This window comes from Eleginops maclovinus, chromosome 10 (genome assembly GCF_036324505.1).
Source record: "Eleginops maclovinus isolate JMC-PN-2008 ecotype Puerto Natales chromosome 10, JC_Emac_rtc_rv5, whole genome shotgun sequence".
NCBI lineage: Eukaryota > Metazoa > Chordata > Actinopteri > Perciformes > Eleginopidae > Eleginops > Eleginops maclovinus.
The window spans coordinates 19,297,258-19,320,393 of NC_086358.1; the positions used below are offsets into that span (position 1 = coordinate 19,297,258).

General features: G+C 41.4%; 1 protein-coding gene across 1 annotated transcript in view; it reads left to right on the forward strand.

The window, feature by feature from the left end:
• ryr2a (ryanodine receptor 2a (cardiac)) overlaps positions 1 to 23,136 on the forward strand; it is a 169,182-nt gene that overhangs the window by 59,649 nt on the left and 86,397 nt on the right. The window contains exons 4-23 of the mRNA XM_063892944.1: positions 797 to 817; positions 3,954 to 4,028; positions 4,766 to 4,844; positions 7,367 to 7,479; positions 7,830 to 7,929; positions 8,809 to 8,905; positions 11,268 to 11,342; positions 14,272 to 14,428; positions 14,605 to 14,769; positions 14,919 to 15,040; positions 15,622 to 15,805; positions 16,141 to 16,276; positions 16,816 to 16,911; positions 17,394 to 17,512; positions 17,881 to 18,014; positions 18,458 to 18,699; positions 19,251 to 19,443; positions 20,123 to 20,327; positions 20,441 to 20,545; positions 23,010 to 23,113. Coding sequence (XP_063749014.1) covers positions 797 to 817; positions 3,954 to 4,028; positions 4,766 to 4,844; positions 7,367 to 7,479; positions 7,830 to 7,929; positions 8,809 to 8,905; positions 11,268 to 11,342; positions 14,272 to 14,428; positions 14,605 to 14,769; positions 14,919 to 15,040; positions 15,622 to 15,805; positions 16,141 to 16,276; positions 16,816 to 16,911; positions 17,394 to 17,512; positions 17,881 to 18,014; positions 18,458 to 18,699; positions 19,251 to 19,443; positions 20,123 to 20,327; positions 20,441 to 20,545; positions 23,010 to 23,113 — 2,522 coding nt within the window. The remainder of the gene's footprint in view (positions 1 to 796; positions 818 to 3,953; positions 4,029 to 4,765; positions 4,845 to 7,366; positions 7,480 to 7,829; positions 7,930 to 8,808; positions 8,906 to 11,267; positions 11,343 to 14,271; positions 14,429 to 14,604; positions 14,770 to 14,918; positions 15,041 to 15,621; positions 15,806 to 16,140; positions 16,277 to 16,815; positions 16,912 to 17,393; positions 17,513 to 17,880; positions 18,015 to 18,457; positions 18,700 to 19,250; positions 19,444 to 20,122; positions 20,328 to 20,440; positions 20,546 to 23,009; positions 23,114 to 23,136) is intronic.

Consider the following 23,136-nt stretch of genomic DNA (forward strand, 5'->3'; position numbering starts at 1 on the left):
AACCTACACTCATACTAGATAGTAAAAACATATCACAATTTCTATCCCTCACAAGAACGATCAGCTCAGATTTCACCTCTTATTATTTATAAAAGTTACATTAAATTGATAGATGACATCCAAGCATGCACATTTTCTTTAATGCAGAGTTACTGAAATAAAATAAATGGCAGTAATGTGAATTAAGTACTGAGACTAATGCGTTTTAAACTGGCTGTTTGCCTTTGTTTCTCAGTAATAAGGAATAATCTAGGGTGAAAATCCAGCCACAGGGTTGTTAATTCCTTTTATATACTGTATACTTGAACTTAAAATATGGGATGGCATAATCACACACACTTGCCCTTACACATACATCGTCTCTACTGATGCATGATGTGCTGAAGCTGGACCACAGCTGCTGAAAGTGTTCACAGGTGCTGCTCGTTATAATCACACACTAACACCAAATGGCGTACCTACAACCTTCCCCCACAGGGAGTCTAAATGCTCGCATTAGAAATCTGCTTCAAGACACATCGAAGACAGGACACACTCCATCATATGAAGCTTATCTGTAAAAAAAAATGTCCTTCTTATCTGTAAAGGAATAGTTCAACATGTTTGAAACTCTTATTTTCTCTATTGCTCAGAGTTTGCTGGGAATATTCCTCTTGGTCCTCTTAAACCTTAAACTCACTGTCATAACCTCATGATCCAATAGTGTTACCTGTTGGATAGATGTGTGTTTTTCTGTGTCGTCTGTAAAATGACTACAGCAACTTACTTTTTCCTCCTCTCTCTCATTTCCACACAGCATGTAGTGGTGGAAATATGGGTAGGTGTGCCTCCACTCGATGTCTGTGTGTGTCATGGTTCCCACCGTCCTCTTGTTGGTTATAACAGTCACTGTCATGAGCATCAACAGTAAAGCGATCCCATACTAATATGTGTTTCTGTTATCTATTGAATGTCACGCTGTTGTACAAAAAGAAAATACATAGATGTACAAGCTGATACAGAGGCAGACACACACACACACACACACACACACACACACACAAATGCACACGCACACACACGCACACACACACACGCACACACACACACACACACACGCACACAGGTTTTTTGCTGCAGCTCTTTCTCCACAGTAATCTATATTTTAACCAGGCGCAGAAATTCTTGCAACGTGAGTCGCCACTTTATTAGCATGTTTTCCAAATGTAAATATTGTTGTAATAGATACAGTCATTTCCGCATGTCTGCATCTCACAATACACATTGTGTTTGTTTACTCGTGAATCTTGGCGTGCTCCAATACAGCAGACCAGCATAATGACGGCACACAGCAGTAAACCAATGGTGGTTCTCCATTCCTTTTGCTATCGCTTCAATCACAAGCACTTAGGGGTGGGGGAAATAATCAATACATCACAGTATCTCGATACTCTTCATTGTGATATTGTATCGATACACGGACGCGGAGGCGTACCGATATTTTATGATATAAACTATTCATAATGTGAATCCAAATAAAAGTTGCTGGTAACAGCTGCTTTTTTAATCCACTAGATGGTGCTGAGCTTTCTCTTGTGCAGTCATGGCCAGGGGTAAAGTCAGTGGGATTGGCAGGAAGTTAGTCAAAACAAAGATGGAGTCAGAAAAAATCAGAAAGAAAATCAGAAATGCGCCATATCGCAATATATCGTATCGCAATACTTAGCGTATCGTAGAATCGCAATATATCGTATTGTGGCTTAAGTATCGCAATAGTGATTCCCACCCCTACAAGCAATGACATAGTACAAGCTTCATCTGGTGCACAAGCCTACATAAACATCGTAGTAGAGCGTGTGTTTGAGATCGCCATTATAGAAGTTAGTATTATAGCTATCAGCCGCTAGCTGTAGCTCCATATTAAGCACACAGACATGAAAGCCAACCATCGGTAAGAGTTGCGTTTCCCAAAATGTTGAACTATTTCTTTTGAAATTACCCCCAGCATCAGGAATTTGCCATGAGACAGAACCAAAGGAAGTCCCCTCTAGAGCCAGAGGATAATGGATAACTATTCTGTAGTAGGTGTTCCAGCAGAGGATTGCTAGCCCTCACCGGGAGGTTTGAGAGTGGCAGACAGATCCAAAGCAGCCATTTGGACTTCTGTAATGACTCAGACAGATCCACCTCTTCCCTTATCAACAAAGTCCAAATGTTTGACACAGAACAGGAGAGTAAACAGCAAAGGAACATAAAACACAACAAACTGGAGAAGCCCTTTCCAGAGGTTGAGTCACCACTACCATCAATCTAGCATCACTCATCTATGCTTAGTAAAAGTAAAACATGTGTCTTCAACAACATCTTTCTTTAACAGTTGCTGAACCTGCAGTGTCATTAGGATTATTCCAAGCACAACATCTATTGTGTTAACTACACAACTTGGTATATTCCTGTACTTGTAGGAGGATCATTGGAAGGGCAACCACAGGACCAGCATGTGGTTTAGCTCAATACAGATTCAGTATGCTTTAAACTCATAGATGTCTGATTCATGATTTAAAAAATAAAAACAGGATTTATAAATCTTCTACTCAGGCCACTTTGTCTGAATCCCATAACTGCTGTTTACACACATCCATAAATACATGTGTATCTGAGGCGGCCCTGCTCTGTGTGACTGTACTGCACTGGGAGTAGGGCAGAATGCCTGCAGTGCAGCAGGAGACATCAGGAACAGACACAGAGAGTTGTGTTAGAGCACTTTCTGCTAAGAAGACATATGTCAGTCAGAACGCAGGACTCCAGGTCCATGGCTCAGTGTCGGAGACCTGCAGAGTCCTGCTGCAACTTGAGAAGTGCTGCGGAGAGGGGAAGGGACAAGGAGCTGAAGAGTGTAAAGAAAATGTGGTCTCATTTGAAAGAATATTGACAGGACTGGGCTAGTGATCTAAATAACTGCACCTATTTAAAACAAAAGGATCTTTTAAATGGCTCTGGAACCACCTTGAACTTTACACCGAACCTTAAATGTTAACAGATTCACGGATTGGAAGTTAAAGAGGGGTTAGGGGTTTCCCTTTCCTGTAGTGTTTCATACAGTAGGTTTTTGCATGTAAATGGTCTGAAAGGCTAAAATCCCACAAATACCATCCCAAAGTCCACTCACTCCCTTTATTGGCTGATTTTTGAATACATTGTACGTGATAGGCTAGGGGACGAGACATTTTTGACACCTCTCTAAGCAGTTGACGAATCACAACAAACCAATCAGAGCAGACTGGAATCTGATTTCAAACAGAGGAGGAAAAGAGGTGCTGGCAGTATGAGAAATTAAAGAGCGTTTTGAACATTAAAGCATGGAGACATGTCCCAGTAGAGACATTAAATATGAACCTGACAATGAACAGAATATGTGTTAAACACATACCTGCACATGCAACACAACCTTAAGAATTTACAAATGTTGTATTCATTTTGCAGGTTAGATAGAGTAGTGAAATGAAGCTATTTGGGAAGCAGAGAATTGTGAATAGGGAGTGTTTGAATAAAAATGCACCACAAAGCGTCAGAAGTACACCTGATCAGGTTAAATTTACTGCAGGGACCCCAATCATCGCCCCGATTATTGTTTAATAGACAGCACTGAGGATGGTTATTATACCATCAGCTAGGGATGCTATGTCCTTCACGAGTGCCTTTACTGTGCTGACAGGATGACGGATGGATAACATTACAGCGTATAGTGCAAACTGCAGTGTGTAGACTCGCAGGTAATACTGTTTTTACAGATAAAGAACTATAGCGGAGTACAGCTGGCCTCCCCCTCTCTCTTCCTGTCTGCATCTGTTTGTTGACCTTTCTGTCTCTCCTGCTTCTTGATATCTCTGTTCAGCTGTTTCTCACTGTTCCCTCTCAGTGTCTTTAGTAACGGCTGTTTGTCTCTGTCTCTCTCGTCCCTGTGTCTCTGTCAGACGGCCCAAGGTGGCGGCCATCGCACCTTACTGTACGGCCACGCTGTCCTGCTGAGGCACTCCTACAGCGGAATGGTCAGTCCACACACACACACACACACACACACACACACACACACACACACACACACACACACACACACACACACACACACACACACACACACACACACACACACACCTTTAACTTTCTACGGGCTCATTTGGACAGATAATATAATATTCCAAGAGTAGTGCATAATGTCAATATTTCAGAGGGCATTCAAGCAATTGACATGTTACAGTTAGTACTGTTATTAACAACAACCTCGTTAGAGTAAATGAAAAAAATCCAGTTATCAAATTACTAGATCTAAGATTATTATAAATATGAATAATACATACTATTAATAGAAATATATTGCTGGAACTGTTTGATTGTATGTCATTTATTAACAGTTTGAATATTCTTTTTAGAACAAAAACTATCAAAATATTGCTTTCATAATGTTTCTCAGTTATTTAATCTGGATTAGCAAATATGACCATTCTTGTTGCCATGAGGTTTAGCGAAGACCTTTTCTACTAGATCCATTTTCTCACATTAGTTCTATGGAAAATCTTCAAATGTGATACTGTTTCTTTCTGGGCTTGATAACTGAAAATGTGAGCTGAAAATGTACTAAATGTAACGGCTCCTGTAATGGTAGCAAGTGTAGGAGTAGAGATTCACTCAAAGAAACTCTCGAGACAAAAGAAATGTTGCAAATTCACTAACAATCAGAAGATTATTGTTCAGATGGATTGATGTAACTAATGTGTTTTCTGTTTAGTACCTGTGCTGTCTGTCCACCTCGCGCTCATCCACGGATAAACTGGCTTTTGATGTTGGACTGCAGGAGGATACTACAGGTAGGAGTCAAACACAGCTGTTGTTAACATCCGTCTTAAAACTGCTCTAATCATTATGTTAAATAAAGACGATATTGAGTATAACCACTAACAAAACCATTCCACATTGGGCAAGGTTCAAGGTTCAAAGGTTCAAAGGTTTTATTGGTCATATTCACAGCATATACCACGTATATGTTGACAATGAAAATCTTATGTCCCATGCTCCTGCAACAACTCAACATACATGGTGCAAATAAGATAAATAAAATAGTGCAAAAAGAGAGAAGAATATTTACAATAACAACAATAAAGATTTGAGGATGTGAAATATATACATATGTGGAATACATTGAGAGTATTTAAATACTTTACACTGTTGAATGAGGAGGTATGGACAGATGCATATATTACGTATAACATGTTTATGGCAGATGTGTATAATATATAGATATGTGTATGTGTACTATAAACAGATGTGAGTAGACATTCACAGAGCTCAGGAGTTCAGTAGTCTTATAGCCTGTTGTATAAAACTGTCCCTGAGTCTGGTGGTCTTGGTCTGGATGCTGTGGTACCGTCTGCCAGACGGCAGCAGACAGAACAGATTGTTGCTGGGGTGATGGGGGTCCTTTATTATCCTACCGGCCTTTTTCCTACACCGCTGGGTGTAGAGGTCCTCCATGGATGGCAGCTCCGTCCTGGTGATGTGCTGAGCAGTTTTCACCACCCTCTGTAGAGTCTTACGGTTGAGGGCGGTGCAACTGCCAGACCAGGCGGTGATGCAGCCAGTCAGGATACTCTCGATGGTGCACCTATAGAAGTTGCAGAGTATCCTGGAGTCCATGTTGAACTTCCGCAGCCTGCGGAGGAAGAAGAGCCGCTGTCGAGCCGTCTTGGATATGACCCTGGTGTGATGTGTCCATGTCAGGTCCTCACTGATGTTTACCCCGAGGAACCTGAAGCTGCTGACTCTCTCCACAGGAGTCCCGTCGATGGTGATGGGTGTGTGTGCCTCTCTCTGCCTCTTCCTGTAGTCTACAATCAGCTCCTTTGTTTTGCTGACGTTGAGATGGAGGTTGTTGTCCTGGCACCAAGATGTCAGGGCTCTGACCTCCTCTCTGTACGCCGTCTCGTCGCCGTCTGTGATCAGGCCGATGACGGTCGTGTCGTCAGCAAACTTGATGATGGTGTTGGAGCTGTGTGTGGCCACGAAGTCGTGCGTGAACAGGGAGTAGATGGGAGGGCTGAGCACACAACCCTGAGGGGCTCCGGTGTTGAGGGTCAAGTTGGAGGATGTGATGTTCCCCATCTGCACTGCCAGGGATCTGCCCATCAGGAAGTTCATGATCCAGTCACAGAGGGCGCTGTTGAGCCCAAGGTCCCTGAGCTTAATGATGAGCTTGGAGGGCACAATGGTGTTGAATGCTGAACTGTAGTCAATGAACAGCATTCTCACATAAGTGTTCCTCTGGTCCAGGTGGGAGAGGGCAGTGTGGAGGGTGAGGGAGATGGCATCATCCGTGGACCTGTTTGCTCTGTAGGCAAACTGCAGGGGGTCCAGTGAGTCAGGGAGGGAGGAGGTGATAAAAGGTTTGACTAACCGCTCAAAGCACTTCATGATGATGGAGGTGAGTGCAACTGGGCGGTAGACATTGAGGCAGATGGGTTTTGTCTTTTTGGGGACAGGGACAATGAGGGACTCTTTAAAACATGTGGGGACTACAGACTGGAGCCGTGACCTATTGAAAATGTCTGTGAACACATCTGCCAGCTGAACTGCACACACCTTGAGAGCACGGCCAGGGATGCCATCAGGTCCAGGAGCCCTGTGTGTGTTGATCCTTTTCAGAGATCTACACACATCTGCACTGGTTAGAACCAGTGAGCAGTATTTCAGGGCTTCCTCTGTAACCAGCAGATATCTGAGCAGAGGCTTCCTGGTCTTTGTGCCTGCCATTGTGCCTGATTACCAACTTCCGAATGAGAATGGAGTTTTGAAACATCGTTTTTGAAAGGAGTATTTCACAATTTCACGGCCTACAACCCGGATTGATCCATTCCACTTGGAAACTGAAATCAGAAACCTTGCTTTCAGATTCTGCAAACATGAACACATCTGTTCTAGAGGTTAGCTCTGATCAGGTTTCGTTGAATGGCTTCAACTTGGTCCAGCTTGGTTGTCCTGCGTCATTTCTGGAATAAAACTACAGTCTGTACTCAGGTTGTTTGTGTCTGTGTCATAATGACACTGACGTGTCACCTGGTGCTTCTCTACTGCGTTTTTCTCTTGTTAACAAAGTCAGAACAATAAGCCACTGCAAAGCACTGTGTGCCCTGTTTTTGTTCTTGACCTGCTTCTGTATAGATGGTGCACTTTATAAGCAGAACAGCTGCTGGACAAATGTAGGCTACTGAAGTGATACAGGGGCTGAGGTGATAGGTACTCTAACAGGACTTCATGCTCCTCTGGGAGACAGATGTCTGCTATGTTTGTGATTGTTTGCTTTGTGTGTATGTGTGTGTTTTCTTAATCTATGTAGGTGAGGCATGCTGGTGGACCATCCATCCAGCATCAAAGCAGCGGTCAGAGGGGGAGAAGGTCCGAGTGGGGGATGATCTCATCCTGGTCAGCGTCTCCTCTGAAAGATATCTGGTCAGTATGAGGATGATGATGAGGATGATGATGAGGATGATGATGATGATGATGATGATGATGATGTTGATGATGTTGTTATATCACCCTACTGTATAAAGTTCTAGACTTATTTATAAAATGAGGCATATGGTTACAGTATCATTCTCAGTGTGTGTGTGTGTGTGTGTGTGTGTGTGTGTGTGTGTGTGTGTGTGTGTGTGTGTGTGTGTGTGTGTGTGTGTGTGTGTGTGTGTGTGTGTGTGTGTGTGTGTGTGTGTGTGTGTGTGTGTGTGTGTGTGTGTGTATTTCCATCTGACGTGTCAGTGAATGATTTATTCTATTTGTCTCTGGTGTGTCTCTCCCCGCAGCATCTGTCCTACGGTAACGGCAGCCTCCATGTAGACGCAGCCTTCCAGCAGACATTATGGAGTGTGGCTCCCATCTGTTCTGGCAGTGAAGTAGCACAAGGTATAGCCGTCTACGTCTCCTTGTTTATATGTTCTCTTTTAATCCTTGTTCTCTCGTTGTTTTTAGCTTGTTGCTTGTTGTAATCTTTTATCTTTGCTTCCTGCTTTTGGACATTTTTTTATGTGGTTTTCTTACACATTTCCTTATGTAGTTGCATTTAATTTCACACATGCAAATGTAATATTATTTCAAAGACGGCAGTTGATCTAGTAGTGTTTTCATGTAAAGTTACATGAGTAACTCCTGTAAGAAATATGTACTGTATAATCATTTTCTGGAGCTGTGTCTCCACCATTGAAAATGTATTCTCAAGATTTGCAGACGTGAGCAGCATCTCGGTTTTCTTTTATGCAATTGTCTAGAGAAAAATCTTCATCACATCAAAATCAAGCGCTTTGAGTCTGGGTTAGTTTGTTTAGGTCTACTTTTTGTAAATCCTCCTTAGTTTAATTGCAGTAAAGTAGGACATTACAACTTTCCCGGGTTGCTGGCTTTCATGTTAGCGACTATAATTCCCTAAATGCTCAGAATGACATGATTTGAACAGACAGGTGTTCATTTAGGCAGGTCTGCTGGTCTATTTTTATATCTGAACTGATGTTTTCTTACTTTAAAGAGACCCTATTCTGCTTTTGGGGTGTTCCCTCTCTTCTTATGTGTTCTATAGGTTTTACTGCATGTAAATGGTCTGCAATGGCTAACATTTAAAAGCACACTCCAGGAGTTTCACATATCAGCACATTCATGTTCATCAGAATGCTCAAAATAGTTTCTAAAGTCCTAGGTTAGGGTTTTAAATGATTTAGTTTTTTCATTTGAGCTGTGCTTCTCCCTCTATCTCTTCAATGTCATTCCTTTTTTTCTCCTTTCTGCCTGAAGGTTTTTTGATAGGAGGGGACGTCCTGCGCCTCCTTCACGGTCACATGGACGAGTGTCTAACTGTTCCATCTGGGGAACATGGGGACGAGCAGAGGAGGTAATATGTACGGATAATTCAAACTGTATTTCCTCTGGTTTTACATGAAAGGAATCAGTTTGGACATCAGATTACAAATGCACTTTCTCATCACCAGAGGAAGTGTAAATGTCTTGTTTTAATTACTGTATTCAGTTATACACATTCATACCCCAGTAGCAACACCTGCAAGTAGTAGAAGATGCATTTCAAATTCCAAATGGGATTTTCTTGCCAAATTGGCTTTTTCAGACTGCTTTCACAAAGTGTAATATTTGTAAGCCTGAATAATGCGTCACAATAATAGTCAATGCTTGTCATGCTTACAGGAAGTACACTTCTGTAGTGCATTCATGTCTACCAAATACCTTAAAAATAAAATAAACATTAAATCTGAGCAGACCAAAAACATCAACTCAATGATGATGGATCAAGGATGAGGGGGAGCTGTGAGATGTAGCGTGGGGGAGTCAGCAGTGTGACAGTGAAAACTGTCAGCTTACACTTCTATGAATGTGATGTGATGTTACTAGCCAGGGGGAAGCTGACTGTCAACAATGAGCCGATGATGATAATCTCTCTTTCCCTGTCTGAAACTTAAAGCTAAATTTTTCTAGAGCAGAGTAACATATACACTGCCCGGCCAAAACAAAGGTCACCACCTGGATTTAACTAAGCACATAGGCAAGAGCCTCCCATTGGATAATTACTGCATGGGTGATTATGTTTCAGCTGGCAACAAGTTATTGAACCCTAACTGATGCAGTGAGTAGCTTCTCATTTGTTAAACAGTCAGGTCGAAAGACATATCCTGCGGTCGTTGGAAAGATGTTAATCTGTTTCAGAAGGGTCAAATTAGTGGCATGCATCAAGCAGAGGAACATCTGAAGAGATTGCTGAAATTACTGAAACCGGGTTAAGAACTGTCCAACGCATTATTAAAAACTGGAAGGACAGTGGGGAACATCATCTTCCAGGAAGGAATGTGGTCGTAAAAAAATCTTGAATGATCATGATCGGCGATCACTTAAACGTTTGGTGAAATACAATGGTAGAAAAACAACAGTAGAACACGGCTATGTTTAAAGTGAAGTAAGAGCATTTCCACACGCACAGTGCAAAGGGAACTCAAGGGATTGGGACTAAACAGCTGTGTAGCCGTAAGAAAACCACTTGTCAGTGAGGCTAATCGGAAAATACGGCTTCAATTTGCTAGGGAGCATAAAGTTTGGACTCTGGAGCAATGGAAGAAGGTCATGTGGTCTGATGAGTCCAGATGTACCCTGTTCCAGAGTGATGGGCACATCAGAGTAAGAACAGAGGCGCCTGAAGTGATGCCCCCATCATGCATAGTGCCTACTGTACAAGCCTGTGGGGGCAGTGCTATGATCTGGGGCTGCTGCAGCTGGTCTGGTCTAGGTTCAGCAACGTTATGTGCCCAAAGAATGAGGTCAGCTGACTACCTGAATATACTGAAGGACCAGGTTATTCCATCAATGGATTCTTTATTCCCTGATGGCACGGGCATGTTCCAAGATAGCAATGCCAGGATCCATCGGGCTCAAATTGTGAAAGAGTGGTTCAGGGAGCATGAGACATCATATTCACACATGGATTGGCCACCACAGAGTCCAGACCTGAACCCCATTGAGAACCTTTGGGATGTGCTGGAGAAGACTTTGCGCAGTGGTCCGAATCTCCCGTCATCAATACAAGATCAAAAGAAAATGTATGCAACTCTGGACAGAAATAAATGTTGTGACATTGCAGAAGCTTGTGGAAACGATGCCACAGCGAATGCATGCCGTAATCAAAGCTGAAGGCGGTCCAACGAATATTAGAGTGTGACCTTTTTTTTGAGCAGGCAGTGTAGTTTCTTTCTTTTTCAATCAGAGCATGAGATGTTGAAAGATGCCAGCTTTAACCTTAACACATATATGGCCATACAAACATCTTTTTGCATCTCTTCCAGTTTCTAAGGTGATGTATTCTACCTTTTCCTCTGCTTCAGTTTGACTCTTCATCCCTGCTCATAGAAAATGAGTCATACAGTATTCTGTTTCTACCTTAAGAAAATTACCACAGCCTGCAGGGAGAGAGAAAGCAACTCTCCTCAGATCCCGAGCTCTCTGCTGTGACTGACACTGAGGAGTATCAATAATTATACTGTAGTTTTAAGATGTTCCATAAGGTGACAGTCGAGTTGTTAAACAGTGCCGTGGAGAGGGACTGTGTTCTCCCCCTGACTGTCTGCTGAGGGTTATACTGAGTCATCACAGTAGTACATTATCTCCATGTACTTACTCGTGGAGTTGCATTGTCTTTTAGAAGGTGGGTGGAGAGGATGTTTGAAGGTGTGATTGTTTCATTCCCCCTCCCCCAGGACAGTGCACTATGAGGGAGGAGCAGTGTCCAGTCATGCCAGGTCCCTGTGGAGGTTGGAGACACTGCGGGTGGTGTAAGTACAACATGCATCACACACATATTCTGTCCACACATTTACACACACACAAGCAGACATGATCACTACACACAGTTCTGTTTGTGTGTTATGTGCTGCCACTTTGTTGTCCTCGGTCAAGCTGCTTAAGTGTACTTTGGAAAGCAGCTACATGTATGTTCAACATATTACTACTTTTATTCACCGTGTGCCTGGACATTCTTTCAAGGGCTTGAATAGTTGCAGCAGAATTGGAAGTTGACTTTAAGTTTGACAAATGTTTCCAGGTTGGTTGCCCAAATTGCCCAAATTGTTGCCATGTTTCAGCTTTTCAAGGTCATTTGTTATGGTGATAACACTCTTTTGTTGTTACACTTCATATTTCAGTCTCAGAATCATTATATTGAATTGTGTTGAAACACACATGACACCTTTTAATTGTATGTCACACACAAACACAATAAATCGAAACTGATTTTTCAAAAATCAATTTGCTTAGCTTCACTGACGAATCAAGATAACCAAAAGTAAAAATAACAAGACAAAAAGAGAGAAGGAGAGGAGAGAAGACAGGACACAATAGTCTTTCTTCTTTTTACTGATGAATCAAAATAGAACTAACAATGATAGACAAACGCTTTCAGTATTTTTCAGCAGACTATGTACAAAAAACACCTTTACAAAGCTTGTCTGCTGCGCAAAACAACAAACCAAACAGTCCTGCTATTATTCAGCTTGATTGCACACGGTCGCTAACACACAGATGTCAATGAACCAAAAAACACTTCCAGTCTAACCACATTCTGCAGTAACCTCTACCCAGGACCCAGGAGTGAACCACTAGCTTGACTTTGCAAAATGATTTAAAATGCAACATATTTCAGGAGAGTACCATGCTATTTCTTGGTGCACATCAGACAGCCGTAGTGACTGCAGAGTCTTTTCATCACAGTGATGTTGAAGGTGGATTATTGATCCACCAAAACCTGTGCTCACCAAATGCATCTGGCAAATAATGCACTGAAAAACTGAAACGTTGACTTTAATTATGTGTGTTATAGCTTAAAATGCTAATTCTTGCGCCAATGTTGCACTATTCCTAACAGCTAGTGATATTACTGCATGGAACTATTACTGAGTGGTATCTACTAGACATACACAATAAGATTGAGATCACCTCCTTCACCCCAATACAACAGAGATGAATACAAATGAACTCCAGTGTCCCTGGAAGTGAAATTACACATGTTGGAAAATCATCAATGTGTCTTCTGCAGATGCAGTGTTACCATCCGTTCCACAGAATATACTTTCAACAGCTTTTATTGGATCAACATCACAGGACGGTATATTGACTGATGATCCTGATAGTTTTGAGCTAATATAAGAAACATTTTGCTAGTCTTATCTGCTTAATCTCCAATACTTATTGTTTTAGATGGATCAACATGATAGTTTGTGTGTTCCTCGATCTCAGACAGACATGACGTTAACATTAATAATGCGTCTGTTCCGTCCAAGTGTTCCATTCAGCCATGACACTAAGCGAGCATGTAGATTTCAGGGCTTTGGAATAGACAAACAAAATGTCATCCAGCCATAACCAATGATATTCATACCTGTGAGTAAATAAAGTTAGACACAATCCCAAAAACATACAAGTACACAAACTCCAGATATGGCACACACACACATCTTCACATATCTCAAAGAAGCTGAAATCTGGCTGCTGTGACTACACTGCACAGGACTGTGAGCTGGAGTTAGGAACATTAGCCTCCAGGCTCTTCATTTAGCTTCTGCAACATGTTCTGCATGCTCTGCATCCATTCAAATACAGTACAAGATTTAAAACTGCAATATTTATGTTTTGCATGGGAGCAATGAGACAGGCTGTAAAGATTGTCTATTTGAGCAAATGAGATTGTTCTGGCTCTTTAGCAGCTTCATTATGTTACTAGCTAGCTTTATTGCTAACAGGCTGGATGAGAGCAGAGTTTCTAGGCTGTCAAATGGTCACAATTTACTGAATGTTTGCAACAATAACCTGAAGTCAGGCTGAGCTTTCCTCCTGTCAGACGGCCTCTCGATATGTGACCTCTTCCTGCACTCTTATTAGCCCTGCCATGATGACATGATGTCTGTCGAGGGTTCTGAATTTTTGCCAGATTTCCTGGCTCCCTCTCTGGCATACCACCTGCACCCTCCCCATCAGCACGTCTATAGTTACCGGCATCAGGCCTAGCAAGATATCTGCCATGTCCAGAAATCTGCCATGCCCAGAAAGTGCTGTAGAGAGGATTTCTTTCAGGAATGATAAGATCATCCCCTTCTGACAAAAAAAAAAACACACACTCAAAAAAATCAAGGCTATTAAAAGAGCTGCTGATCTTGTAATATTGTTTATGTAAATTAATATTGTACATACACCTTTGTACAAACCTTTGTGTATTTGTAGATGATTAGGAGTCAGTCTCAATTCAGTTTAAACAGATGAAATGTTATGAACAATTTGTTTTACTGTATGTGATATGTATAAATGGTTCTGCTATCATATAAATATAAATAATATAATAGATAGATGAACTCCAACGATTGCTAACAAACATCAGGTATGATTGCTTTGTAATGGTAAGAGGAGAGGGAAAGGGAAGGGACGGGGTGTCGTGGGATAGGGACCCCCTATCTTTTTCCTTGTTTTTTTATATAAGCTTCAATGAAACTCACTTAAGTGCAGATTTTTCATAGATCATTTCTAAATCGCCCATTTTCCCCTTGAACTTGGTTATTTATGATTCTAAATATCTATTAGTAACTCATTCAAGCTTTATTACGTGCATGTATGAAATTTGGAGGTATATCCTAATACCAACACAAAGTCAGCCATTTGGATTTATATTCTGTTTAATTCTGTTTAGTATATATTTCTCTGACTGTTTCTGTCCAGGTGGAGTGGGAGTCATATCCGCTGGGGTCAGCCGTTCAGACTGAGACACGTGACCACAGGGAAGTATCTGAGTCTGATAGAAGACAAATCTCTGCTGCTGATTGACAAAGAGAAAGCTGATGTCAAGTCTACAGCCTTCTCTTTCAGGTCCTCCAAGGTACAATTTCACAACACTGTCAAAGCCATAGTGTTCTTTAGTAAATGTGCAACCAAGCCTCATTTGGAATTTGGAATAGTAAAAATGGTACATGAAAGCGGCCCTGTGCCTGTCATTTAAGTTGTGTTTCATATGAATTGCTGTATTAATTTACCCCCTCTATCTTTCTCCTCCAGGAAAAGTTGGATCCAGGGGTGAAGAAGGAGGTGGATGGGATGGGTGTTCCGGACATTAAATATGGCGACTCTGTGTGTTACATCCAACATGTCGACACCAGTCTGTGGCTCACATACCAGACTGTCGATGCCAAGTGTGCACGCATGGGGGGAGTACAGAGAAAGGTAGCTGCTGCATTTAACTATACTGCAGGTTTTAGTTAAGGTCTAACAGTAGTGTTTCTACTTTCTTTTAAGTATACAATAATTGGATGAATTCAGTGTGATAATTAAAGTTGAGGTGAGTGTTTTTAGAAACCTTCCTCTTCTTTCAGGCCATCATGCACCATGAGGGTCACATGGACGACGGGCTGACGCTTTCTCGTTCCCAACACGAAGAGAGCCGCTCTGCCAGAGTCATCCGCAGCACTGTGTTCCTGTTCAACCTCTTCATCAGGTGGGATACCGCCCACAGACACAGCATCATCATAAACTGACATGTTGTAATTAACTGTGAGTTATCGAAGGAAATAGTTATTCAAGTGGTTTAAAATTCAAAAGCACCAGGATGATTGTTGATACCGTGAAAAAAGCTTAACATATATTTCATTTTGGCCACGGTTGACCTAAATATCTTACTGCTTTTCAGGGCTTCCATAAAAGCAGACAGAATTTAATGCAGTAAAATGCCATGATGCTGAGATACTGCATGTTTTAGTTCCTACATATCTTACTTCACAATGCAAACTGAGAAAGTTGTCACAACAAAGATTCCTTTCTTAAAAGACAAGTCATGTTGAAAAGAAGCTGAACTCACTAAATGAAGGACATTTTCATTAAAAAGTATAGACTTTAAATCAGCAATTTAAGGTGAAATGTTCCAAAATCGCATAGGGATACCAGAAACCTCTCTGACTTCCTTTATATATGACCTTTGGGGAGAATCTGAATCCCAATGTAATTAGTTTTTAATGAGGCAAAATGTTCACGATTAAGGTTTGTACTACACTATTTATTCTAATACTCTGTATGCTCCAGGGGTCTGGACACATTAAGGAAAAAGGGGAAGGGCTCCAGCCTCGATCTTCCAATAGACTCGGTCAGTCTGAGTCTGCAGGATCTGATTGGCTACTTCCAACCACCTGGAGATCATCTGGAACACGAAGACAAGCAGAACCGCCTGAGAGCTCTGAAGAACCGGCAGAACCTCTTTCAGGAAGAGGTAGTGTGTGTGTGTGTGTGTGTGTGTGTGTGTGTGTGTGTGTGTGTGTGTGTGTGTGTGTGTGTGTGTGTGTAAATACCCCTGAATAAGTGTAAAGTGGGAAGACCTGTTTTGTAATTCTACAAGGTCACAAAAAACTTCCACTCAAAGTAAAATCGTACATTTAAGCATTATGCCATAACATCTCCCTTATTGACACTTAATTGAAAGTCCCCTAAGATGGTTTTACTTACAGTACTTGAGACTACAAAATGTCTTTAGGTATGCTCTATGTGCCTCTTGTCCACATCGTTTCCATGAATCTGCCAGTGAAAGCCTCTCCTCTGTGTGTGCAGGGAATGATCAGCCTGGTGCTGGAGTGCATCGACCGTCTCCACGTGTACAACAGTGCAGCTCACTTTGCTGAGGCAGTCGGAAGAGAGGCCGGAGAGGCCTGGAGCTCCATCCTCAACTCCCTCTACCAGCTACTGGGTACACACACACACACACACACACACACACACACACACACACACACACACACACACACACACACACACACACACACACACACTAGAAACCACATGTTTGCAACACATTTTACCATCCTTTTACAAAGTGCTGTAAGTAATGAAATAAAACTGATATTCATATCATATTTACCTTTTGTACTTTAATTTCCTATGATTAAATCAATGATTTCTTTTGTATTTATTTAATTTTGTATTAGTCTTTTTACTTGACCCTCTTATGTTTGTATAAATATCTTTATTTTTGTATTACTTTAAGTTTGTATATAAATATAAATACTCAAATTCTACTTTTTATTTATTTATTTAATTTCATTCTAAAATCGAGAAACTGTCATGCAACCCAATTCCCTAAAGAATAATTAAAGTATTCAGATTTTGAAGAAGTTGAGTGGAAAGGGTTAAAAATCAATAATGTTAAGACAGATAAACAAACACATAGGAACAGAGAGACGTGTCTGCAGTACTCTGGGTTACCTTTATCCTCTCCTGCCTCCTCAGCTGCACTTATCCGAGGGAACAGGAAGAACTGTGCTCAGTTCTCTGGCTCTTTGGACTGGCTCATCAGCAGACTGGAGAGACTGGAGGCCTCTTCTGGTAGGTCAGCATGTCTCTATGGAAAAAGTCCCAAAGTACAACACTGATCTCCATTGTATAATAATAATAATATAAAGTGCTAATGTTGCATGTGAAATCCTCTGGTCATTATTGTAAATATTGTATAAGGGCAGAAAGCCAATTCTTTGTTTTGTATGAGTTACATCTAAGTCTGTATAGTTGTGACAAAGAATTAGATATTGGAAGTTAATTGAGAGTGCAGACTGATTGGATCCTTACCTACTCTTTCTCCTTAAAAAAACCTTTATTTTAAAAGTCCATTGCCATTGTAGAATTCTAAAGAGGCACAGAGACACAGCTGACTGATTGTGAGTCACTAAAGTTCTTTGTGAGTTACTCATAGAATAAAAGAGCCTGGACCACTCAAGAGTTCTAAGGATGATTTGTGAATATGGACCCGGGTTGTAAAAGCTTTATGTACAAATGTAGTCATTCTAACTATACATATGTTGTTCTTCTAGGTATACTAGAGGTGCTTCACTGTGTGCTGGTGGAGAGTCCTGAGGCTTTGAACATAATCAAAGAGGGACACATCAAATCTATTATATCTCTGCTGGACAAGCATGGGCGCAACTACAAGGTACAGACACCTACTCTATCCTGATGGTGTACATAGACATGTGCAGTTTATTTATATATGTTCCCATTGATAGTTGTGTGTGGTGTGAAAACACTCCCAGCAGTCTGTTGGCTGACCCTGAGGCAGAAGACACAGAGCTGGAGGAACAAAGCAGCCAGAAGCAGCGATTTAAACATTTAGTTGTGTTTCTTATCTCTGTTGTAAATCCCCAAGTAGAAAATATCATATTAAATTCCTGAAAGCCAGAAAACAGACATTTCTCCAATCAAATCCATCAAGAATCCTTCACTTCAATCTCTGTTGATATGTATTGTAAGTGAGGTATCTTTAAACACTGACCTATTATCTATCTTGTGTGTTCCGTCTAGGTTCTGGATGTGTTGTGTTCACTGTGTGTGTGTCACGGCGTGGCAGTGCGCTCCAACCAGCACCTGATCTGTGACAACCTGCTGCCAGGGAGAGACCTGCTGCTGCAGACACGTCTGATCAACCACGTAAGCAGGTATACACATACACACACACGCACGCACGCACGCACGCACGCACACACACACACACACACACACACACACACACACACACACACACACACACACACACACACACACTTGCTAAAAGATGATATCTTTAACCTGATTTTTTGATGTTCATTTCTTTCTGACTTGCTTTTACTTTAACATATTATGTTTGATTAAAAACAATTATTATATTTGGTATTAAACATTTGACTTTACCATCTCTTGTTTGATATAAATCTATGATATAAATCTATTTGTTTTATTTTGTCTTCTTTATTACAGATTTTTACTTCCACGTCTTATCTTTATATACATATGTGACTTTGTGTTTATGTTTCATCTGATTAGCAACTGTCATGAAACCCAATTCCCTACAGGATAATACAAATATTCAGACAGTCTCTGCTCTGCTTCTTCCTCACTGCAGCATGCGTCCCAACATCTTCCTGGGTGTCAGTGACGGCTCCGCTCAGTACAGGAAGTGGTACTACGAGCTGATCGTGGACCAGGCGCTACCGTTCGTCACAGCGGAGGCTTCTCACCTCAGAGTGGGCTGGGCCAACACCAGTGGCTATGCTCCCTACCCCAGCGGGGGCGAGGGGTGGGGGGGCAACGGGGTGGGCGATGACCTTTACTCCTATGGCTTTGATGGTCTGCATCTCTGGTCAGGTGAGGTGTGTGTATGTGTGGGGGGGTTCGAGTGTGTGTGTTGTTATAGAAAGAGATGGCGGTAACATAAACAGGTTTGGCTAAGGGTACATCTTTTTTGAAAGCTTACGAAAAGCTATTTATAATACAACATACCAAGAAAAGCATTCATTGCGTATGATCTGTTTATTGTTCACACAAACAAACTAGAGGGCATTTTATGCAACACTTACCATATATCGTGTAGCAGGTTTTTCGTAAAAATCGACGAAACAAGGGACTGAAAGATGAAGGAATTTGCTATTTCCTATTTGTGTCGTCCAAACACAATGCAGATTTATCTCAGTAATGTATTCTGTATAGCCCTGGGCTTAGTTTAACCCTGGGTTTATGTTAATGTTTGCGTGAATAAGGGTCTGAGTTGACTCTTAGCCCCAGGGCTAACGATCAAATGATGCAGTTTGTAAAGCCCTTCAAACAGATGTCCGTACAGAAGGTGAAAGATGGAAGATTTCTTACTCAGATGCTCACATGTTGCATACTCAAAGTAAACCTCTGTCTTCATTGTGCAGGCTGCATTGCGCGGACTGTCAGCTCACCCAATCAGCACCTCCTGAGGGCGGAGGACGTGGTGAGCTGCTGCCTGGACCTCAGTGTGCCCAGCATCTCCTTCAGGATCAACGGCCAGCCGGTTCAAGGCATGTTTGAGAACTTCAACTCTGACGGCCTCTTCTTCCCTGTGGCCAGCTTCTCTGCAGGAGTCAAGTCAGTGCTCTACTGAAAACAGTTACACCAAATAAAATGCAGTTCATCCTCCCACCCCCCATGGCAGAATGTATATTGTTGGACCATTAAACATAAAAATATAAAAGTTCCAAAAAGGTGATAGATTACAGACTCAGCTTTACCCTTAGGACAACGTAGGTTCACTTCTCTTCAGTTACACTATCTGGTGATTATTATCCAGATAAAAATACATCTTGCTAAATATATTAGGGGATATGTTTTCCCTAAGTTGCAGTTGAATAGCACACCAATGCCTATTGAGTTGAATATGTTAAACGAGTTCAGTGTGAAACAATTAGTCTTAAAATAGTGTATGTTTATTTACATGTTGATAAAAGTACATTTTAAAATGGAAACATTTATAATATGAAGAAAACCTAATAGTATAAGTAGGTAGAAGTACATGGATTCATTTAAAACACTATCGAACCTTTAAACTAAAACAATGCATTTCTTCATTTGGTATTTAGTGTTTGTATTTAAAAGGTTTTAGTTTTTTAACATATAACATTTTTACCTGTTCTAAATGAAGTTAATTGTTTTGTGGTTGTACAGCCTGTCTTTTGTGTTAAGGAAATTAAATAAACCAATATATCAACATTCAAATCATTCTCTCTTCTTAACCATAGTCCTTCCTGCTATCATCTGTCTACTGCAGGGTGCGTTTCCTCCTGGGGGGTCGTCATGGGGAGTTTAAGTTCCTCCCTCCTCCGGGTTATGCTCCCTGCTATGAGGCAGTGCTGCCCAGGGAGAAGCTGAAGCTGGAAGCCAGTCAGGACCAGACTGCAGCCAGAGACCTGCTGGGACCCACCGTCACCATGAGCCAGGCAGCGTTCACCCCCACCCCTGTGGACACCAGCCAGGTACACACACCATAATCAAATATTAAAATAAATCATAGCTTGTTAATCATTTCATTAGAGGATATTTCATCCTGCTTCATGAGTTCATTGAGGGTGTGTGTATGTGTGTGTAGATTGTGCTGCCCCCTCACCTGGAGCGGATCAGAGAGAAGCTGGCAGAGAACATCCATGAACTGTGGGTGATGAACAAGATAGAGCTGGGCTGGACGTACGGTGCAGTGAGTATCAGACAAACAGATTGTAAAGAAACACTACTTACAACCCTATTTCTGTGTAAATCAGTGTGATGGAGACGTCACATGTTTAAATAAGTGTATAAGCACTTTAAACACAGACCAAAGCTGAATAAAATGCATTCAGAAACTTGTAAACGCTACACAAGAAAATCATCTCCTATGCTAAAAGAAATAATAATAATAATACATTTATTGTATAAGCACTTTTACAGGTGCTCAAAGTCGCTTCACAGAGGTAATAAGAGTACACGTCACATTAAGATCCAGCAATATAACAACAATCACACATTAAAGGTCGGTCTGAAGAGGTGAGTTTTCTTGAAGGTGGTGAGGTCAGTGCAGTCTCTGATGGGTTGTGGGGGTGAGTTCCAGAGGGAGGGGGCAGCGACGGAAAAGGCTCTGTCCCCCCAGGTTCGGTGCTTGGTGCGGATGGGGATGGATAAGAGATTGGCTTCTTATGAGCAGAGGCAGCGGGAAGGGGTGTGGTGGTGCAGCAGGTCTATGAGGTGGGTGGGTTATGAGGAGGACTTTGAAGTTGATTTGTTGCGGACGAGGAGCCAGTGGAGGTTGTGGAGGATGGGAGTGATAAAAGAAAATGATATAAATTAAACAATGAAATTGTGAATAAACCAATTGCTGATATTCCTCTCATATCAGATCAGTCTATGTGCTGTAAATCCTTCTTCCTGTTCACCATGCTCACATAATAATCAGAAACTAAATACCAATCACACTTATCCTCACACCAGCTGTTTCCCTGCTTTTCTGATAAACTTGTATCTCAACATTGTGGATGAATGAATTCCTCCCATGCAAAGCTTAGTCTCTGTCAGACTGTATAAAGTAGAGAGCATTATGTTTTACCCAGTACAATTAAACTGAATATAAAATGTATCAAATGTTATAATTCATTCTGATTAAAGCCTCAATGGCAAATTAAGTTTTAGAAAACTTTCAATGCAGCCAGTAAGAGAACAGAAATCTGTCTTCCTGTGTTTATTCCGTGCACTGTGCAACTCATTGTGTTTTCACAGCAGCAACACTGCAACAGGTGCTAAATCTGTCTCTCAGTAAATCTGCTGTCAGGTATGAATGAGGCAACAGAACTAAGAGCTTGCCCATTAGCTCCTCAGCTGTAATGGTGCTCTGCACATCAGAGATTACACTGCTCTGTGACATCAGGAACTCTATCTCCCTGTCCTCACGTGAGGGGTAGTGGAGCAAGGTGGAACCAAATGCAGAACACATGAGCACTAAACGGATAATACCTTTATTCAAATTGGATCTAGACAAGGCAAGACAAAAAGGAGAGAACGTCATGATCACTCACAACAATGTGAAAGACGAAGAGAAAGAAGGACTTAAATACAAGTTGAATCATTGAGGCACTAACGTGGACCGTACTTAAGTACATTTTGGAGGGATTTGTACTTTACTTGAGTTTTTTTCTACTTTTAATGATGGTAAATATAATCAGCCCTTAAATCAGACTGTAGTTCACCTGGAGTAAATCCAGCAGCTACCCTGCAGTATACAAAGCCATTCAAACTAGCTGCACCTTTACCAGCTCTGAGAACACTTTAATGATCAATCATTATAAAACACATCAGAGATATTATTCTGAAATGGACCAATCAAACAATGACTACTTTTACTGTCGCTACTTTAAGTACATTTAGATGAGAGTACTTTCTACTTTCACTGGAGGAACATTTAGAATACTTTTACTGTGACAGAGTATTCCTACACTCTGGTACTTCTTACTTTACTCAAGTACAAGATCTGAGTACTTCTACTTTTACTCAAGTACAAGATCTGAGTACTTCTACTTTTACTAAAGCACAAGATCTGAGTACTTCTACTTTAACTCAAGAACAAGATCTGAGTACTTCTACTTTTACTCAAGTACAAGATCTGAGTACTTCTCCCACATGGCTAATTGAAAAAGGTGACACTAATAAGGCCAAGACAGACAACAGAACAGGCAGGAAAACCCAGGAAGTAAAAACCTACATGTTACAGATAAAGAAACAGGAGGTACCTGTGAGGTTCCGTTTATTTTCATTATCAACCCCTACAGGTGTTCAATTACACCTCCCTCAGAGGCTGAGGCTGAATGCTTACTTTAAGGTCATTACAGTGTGCTTTAAAAACACAGTTTCCCAGTTTCTGCAGTCATTTATCAAACCAGTCAGTCAGTTTTACCCACCTCTGTGACTCTCTCAGTGCTCAGCCTAAGCCCCAAGAGGGTCCTCACATGTTGCCAAGTTTTATGGCAGCAGTTCCCTAAAAATGAAACCTATTAGACGACAAAGTTATTGGCATAACTCCAGTTCTATAACTACATTCGTCCAGGTGTCCCATGTGTTCTGAGAGGGGTGCCAAACAGCAGGCTCTCTCTCTCCTAACCGTTGCTCTTTCTTCTCCGTGTGTCTGTGTGACTCAGGTACGAGACGATAACAAGCGGCAACACCCCTGTCTGGTTGAGTTTTCAAAGCTTCCTGAACAAGAACGCAGCTACAATTTACAGATGTCTCTGGAGACTCTCAAGTAATATATCAGACACTAAATAC